The 5,688-nt window shown below is 36.4% G+C and overlaps 1 protein-coding gene across 9 annotated transcripts in view; it reads right to left on the bottom strand.

Moving 5' to 3' along the window:
- Positions 1–1,524: 1,524 nt before the first annotated feature.
- Positions 1,525–5,688, bottom strand: part of LOC144967272 (beta-1,3-galactosyl-O-glycosyl-glycoprotein beta-1,6-N-acetylglucosaminyltransferase-like) — an 81,875-nt gene continuing 77,711 nt past the window's right edge. For all 9 annotated transcript variants that reach the window (XM_078904311.1, XM_078904310.1, XM_078904314.1 and 6 more), the window contains 3 exons: positions 4,815–5,041; positions 3,404–3,488; positions 1,525–2,608 (listed from right to left, as the gene is read on the bottom strand). In XM_078904311.1, coding sequence (XP_078760437.1) covers positions 2,320–2,608; positions 3,404–3,488; positions 4,815–5,041 — 601 coding nt within the window. In that variant the 3' untranslated portion in view covers positions 1,525–2,319. The remainder of the gene's footprint in view (positions 2,609–3,403; positions 3,489–4,814; positions 5,042–5,688) is intronic.

Below are 5,688 nucleotides of genomic sequence, written 5' to 3'. Positions count from 1 at the left end.
CCTCATCTTGGCAAAAACTCTTAAAACCTGTGACTTTGCGAAGTCTATTATCAAAGTCCCAGGTTTGAGATTTTTTTTTGCCAGGATGAGGGTCGTTTAAATCAATCGATATTTGAAGGACCAATTTTCTGGCCAAATTTTTAAATAGGAGTTTTACCAGAGAACGGCAGTTAATTCGTTAATCTCCTTAAGGTCAGATTCCACAATTTAAAAAAAAATTAACTAAAAATTAATTTCCTTGGTCCGGTCAGTTTGACATAATACACGATTCACTTCATGAGTCACACATCAGAATGTGCTTGCCATTAATTCGAATATTTTTCAATTCATCGGTAAATTTTGCTCATTGAAGATAATATGTGTGTGTGTGTGTGTGTGTGTGTGTGTATGTGTGTGTGTGTGTGTGCGTGTGTTTTGTGCAAATTTAATGAGCAAATCATCGTCTTGTCCTGGGGTAGGAAAAAACCAAACTTTTGGACATATCACATAATATACAAAGTTGCGTGATAAATGCGTTAGATGAGAGGGAAGTTGAATAAATATTGACCCCATTGAGCATTTCAACAAAATTCAATTATTCAAAAATCAATTAACTTGGTTTTGGATGTGATTGCCATCCAATATCGCAACTCACTGTTTTCATTTAACACACACACACACACACACACACACACACACACATCATATATTATATATATATATATATATATATATATATATATACACACACACACACACACAATGTGTGTCCTTCCATGGAAACTGTCCGAGTTAAAAGATAACAACATTATTCATTTCTAAGGCTGGTTCTTGACGAATGCAATAATCATTGAGAATAATATAGAAATCCAACAGTTGGATCAGATTTGTTCATGATTTAAAAACGAATAAGTAGAGTTGATTGATGAAAGAGATCCTCATTCAGTCAATAGACTTGGGCCTTGTCTATGGTGATCAAACATCACAAAGGAGTTTTGTGTCAGGGGTAATCCAGATGCCAACATTTTTAAAAAAATGGATTTTAACCTCCTCCTTACCAACTATAAGAAAATCGTCACATTCGTTACGAAACAACCAACATTTTTCTTATACAAATTTCTCTAGTACATCATAAAATTTAAAGAAAATGAACAGTGTGTTGTAGAGCATGTTTTACTAAAGAAATTATGTGTCGCAAGAACTTTACTGCTATTGTGTTTGAGTGATAAAAAATATATTTTGTGTTAGTTGGGTGTAAATTTTGTGGGGAAAATCCTGAAAAAGGCTGGTAAGGAGAGAGTTAAAGGTAAGAAGACAAGAAATCATTCAACAAAATAATTGGAGGAATCCATTCAAGTTTATGATTCCCCACTCAAGAGTGGATGTCCACTTGTCTACTCGTCCCAACCATTGACATTGAGACAGTGGAATAGTCTCTTATCTTCAATGGAAAATAATATATATATATATAAAGTGAGGTCTGTAGAATCTTCAAAATTGAAGTTACAGACCTAGAAGAGGAAGAAGAAGAAGACGAAGAAGAAGAAGAAGAAGAAGAAGAAGAAGAAGAAGAAGAAGAAGAAGAAGAAGAAGAAGAAGAAGAAGAAGAAGAAGAAGAAGAAGAAGAAGAAGAAGAAGAAGGAGAAGAAGAAGAAGAAGAAGAAGAAAAGAAGAAGAAGAAGAAGAAGAAGAAGAAGAAGAAGAAAAGAAGAAGAAGAAAAAGAAGAAGAAGAAGGAGAAGGAGAAGAAGAAGAAGAAGAAGAAGAAGAAGAAGAAGAAGAAGAAGAAGAAGAAGAAGAAGAAGAAGAACGGTAGTTTAGTTTTTGTCAGTTTAATAATCTTTAAAAAAAAACCAATTTCGCCCTTCCGCTAAGGCATCATTGGATACCATCGCCTAGGCATTCTATGAAATAATATAGATAATCCATCAAACAAGATGTCTGATGTCAACAGGAACCACCCATGTTGTCAAAGTGAGCAAATTGGGGGTAAATAATCTTGCCCAAGGAGAAAGAAAAAAAAACGATAGTGCCTGAAGGGGCCTCGAACCGGGGACTTTCCGGGTCACAGTAAGTGCAATGCCTTAACCACTCGGTCACTTCGACCGCCTTCAATAAACTACATCAATAAAACATAAAAAGTTAACCCGTCATATATTTTTGACAAAAAATTCCATTTTTAAAAATCATCCAAACCACCCCGACACAATCCTGTTTGAAGCAATAGGCCACCAATACACGTCCAAGACTTGGCACAATTAAAACATTCACGAATGAATCAGTCCTACTTCAACACAATAATCTCGCGTTACATTCACATGCACAATACCATTAGCAGATGCTATGATGGGGAGAGGATAGTCTCAGTAAGTTCTTGTCCTCTATAACTATTTTTGACAATATCCAAGTTGCTGTACCACGTTGTATTAAAACCTATCTGGTTTGCATATTCAAACATTGTCATATTGAAGTGCCATTCTTCTATACAATCGAGGGCAAGAGGTTGAAAATTCAAATGGAATTTGTTGGCAAAGAGCTCCTTCCGGTTGATGAGCATTGGCAAGTCGTTGATGCCGAAAATACAGATGCCCCGAATTCTCTTGCCTCCACATGGCCAGGAAAAAGGAGATCTGGAGATAAAGGACGATACACTTTAATTATTCTTCAGTTATTCTTATCTTACACACTCTTACAGATATACACACAGATCGATGTGCACTTTACTTATTTGCAGGTCTGGTAACCCAAATTGTTAAGTGTTCATTGTTGCTATGGAAATATTATACTCTCAAACCAACTCGAAATGTTGTCCAATACAACAATGTTAAATTAAGCCCATAATAATTGTCTTCGGCTACCAGACTAGCTAATATGTGCACCTTGGCACAAACAAACCCACGCACACACACACAAATACGCGCACAAACAGACCTTATCATCTACAATTCATGTTATGGCATGCTTATCTATATCATGTACTAATAGCACGGTGGGAAAGATTCATTATACAGCAGTAATAGGAGTTGTACTAGTAGTTGTCGTAATGGAGGGCAGCCACAGTGCGTAATAGTTAGTATCAGCAACAGTAGTAGTAGTAGTAGTAGTAGTAGTAGTAGTAGTAGTAGTAGTAGTAGTAGTAGTAGTAGTAGTAGTTGTATCAGTAGTAGAAGTTTTAGTAGTAGTAGTAGTAGTAGTAGTAGTAGTAGTAGTAGTAGTAGTAGTAGTAGTAGTGAAAGTAGCAGTAGTATTAGTAGTAGTAGTAGTAGCAGTAGCAGTAGTAGTAGTAGTAGTAGTAGTAGTAGTAGTAGTAGTAGTAGTAGTAGTAGAAGCAGTAGCAGTAGTAATGTAGCCTTACTACCCTGTGAACAGGACGCTGGTCTATCGAAAACAATGAGACCAGCCATTGATTCATAATGGGATCTTACCTTCCTTCCCTATCCAACCATCCAGAGCCCCAGTTGACAAATCTACCGATATACGGTTTGCTGAGGGCATTGGTATCGGGATTTCCTGATGGGTAGAAATAAATTAAAATTAATTCATCCCGGAGGGAATATTTATCTTTGGGACTCATTCCCAAGGAAGATAAGAAAAACGCAGGCGTCCGCCGCAATGCAGCGCCGCAAAGTGAGCTAGGATGAGGTGACGTTCAAGGCCACACAGCGAGACAGGCAGTCAAACCTTGTACCTTTTGGGTACGAAGCAAAGACCAACACCGTTGTGCCATGTTGTAGACTAATGGGACTATTCATACCAGAATAAGAACAAGTTAAAACATCAAATATCTTCACATTATAAATATTATAATATAAATACAAGGTACGTTGGAATATACTATAGAAGTTAGGAACACTATTAATATTTTTGCTATTTTATCCTAAATGCTGTAAAGTCTTTCAGACGTCGGCGTGCTGTTGTCTTCGAATTTGGAGGTTAAAGTTTCAAATCAAAATTTAATGTTTAACTCCCGCCTTACCGACCAGTTTCAGGAAACTTACATTTTTAACGCTCAAACTGAGTAGAAATAAGTACAAACTAGACGTCAATGAATCATTTTTGTGTAGCAAAACAATCTTTGCAAATCAAAAATGTTACATTATTTTTTTAAATTACAGAACAAATCTGATTAAGAAAAATGCATAATTTATTTATTTTATCGAAACAAATGTGACGATTTTCTTGTAGTTGGTAAGGAGAGGGTTAAGGATTCTATTTCCTGTGGGACTATAATGTGGTCTAGTGGTATGACACTCGCCTTCAGTCCCCCTCTGAGCAGCGCGTAGTCGTTGGGTCCTTGGAGAAGGCCCTTTACTCACATTCTCTCATAGTAGCTATTTAGTTGAAAAAAGAGAGTACCTGGCCGTTAACAGCGTTGTCTCTGTCCGGAAAAAAATATTGTAATACCGCATAACAGGTTTCAGGTGTCGTCCTGCTTGTTAAGTGTTGCTGTTGGCTAGGAAACCCTTGCAAAGCGCATTGAGCACAATGAGTGGATATCGCGCTAGATAAACGCTCTATAATGATAATTTTCCTACTTATTATCCAATGCAAACTGCTGATAACGTTTGGATAAATTACATTAAATATATATACCCCTCGCCTCAAAACGGTATTATGTCGGAATGATTAAGATGCTGAAAATTGAATTTATTTCCAGAAATATCCGACTCGTAATGAGTTTGTATGTTTTATCGAATAGAATGAATGTCGTATCTTAGAATGCTGAATAGCAATAATTCAAATTTTCGACCAGCTTAGCTTTAATTCAGCTTTTTAGTATCTGGTTCATCCCGACATAATAACGTTTTGGGACGGTGGGTCACATATACAACATACCCTTGTAAGACCCTGGCACGTGAAGATGAGGATTGTGGTTGATGGAAGAGAAAAACGTCTCATCGGGGTAATCAGTGTATTTCAGCCACTCTAGAAGATCCTTGGCTTCCTGCGAGTGTATGGTAAAGTTGACAAAGCCGCGACTAGCGATGATGAAGACCAAGCCTTTGTATGGACGGATGTGGTGAGGGGCTGGGAAGGTTTCATACCACCGCCGTGAGTAATGGCTGCAATATTAGTTAAAATTCACATGTCAACACTTTCCTTACCGACCATTTTAAGAATTTTTCATGAAATATCATTTGAAAAAAAAAACAAAAAAAACAAACAAAAACAAAACAAAACAAAACAAACCCCCCCCCCAAAAAAAACAACAACAAAACAACAAACAAACAAACAAATAAACAAGTAAACCACAAATCACATACACATTCAAAATAATTTTTAAAAATTCCCAAACTCATCAACAATAAGTATCTACATACGAGTACGAGTCTGTAAATAATTCTGTGCAGTAAAACAAGCTTTATAAAACAGCACAAAGTTCTTATAGCTGCAATAAATATTTTTATTCAAATTTTGTGATGTAGACTACTAATAACAAGTCCGAATATGAAAAAAAAATACGTTCAATGTATCGCAACCTAGGTATAGATTATGCAGGTCTGATAACCGAACGCAATTATGGGCTCACTTTAACACTGTTGTAATGGACAATATTTTGCGTTGGTTTAAGAAGAGTACATATTTCCATTACAACAATGAGCCCATAAACAATTTGAGTTATCAGACCTGCAAATAAGTACAAGTCTGGGATCGCAACGTATGTGGCAAGACGCCAAGAAGGGGTTTTCGAGTTAAAAACGATTTCAAA

The sequence above is a fragment of the Berghia stephanieae genome, chromosome 3, assembly GCF_034508935.2.
Source record: "Berghia stephanieae isolate SIO BIC M18660-M18661 chromosome 3, UCSD_Bste_1.3, whole genome shotgun sequence".
Lineage (NCBI taxonomy): Eukaryota > Metazoa > Mollusca > Gastropoda > Nudibranchia > Aeolidiidae > Berghia > Berghia stephanieae.
This window is presented reverse-complemented; position numbering and strand designations above follow the sequence as displayed.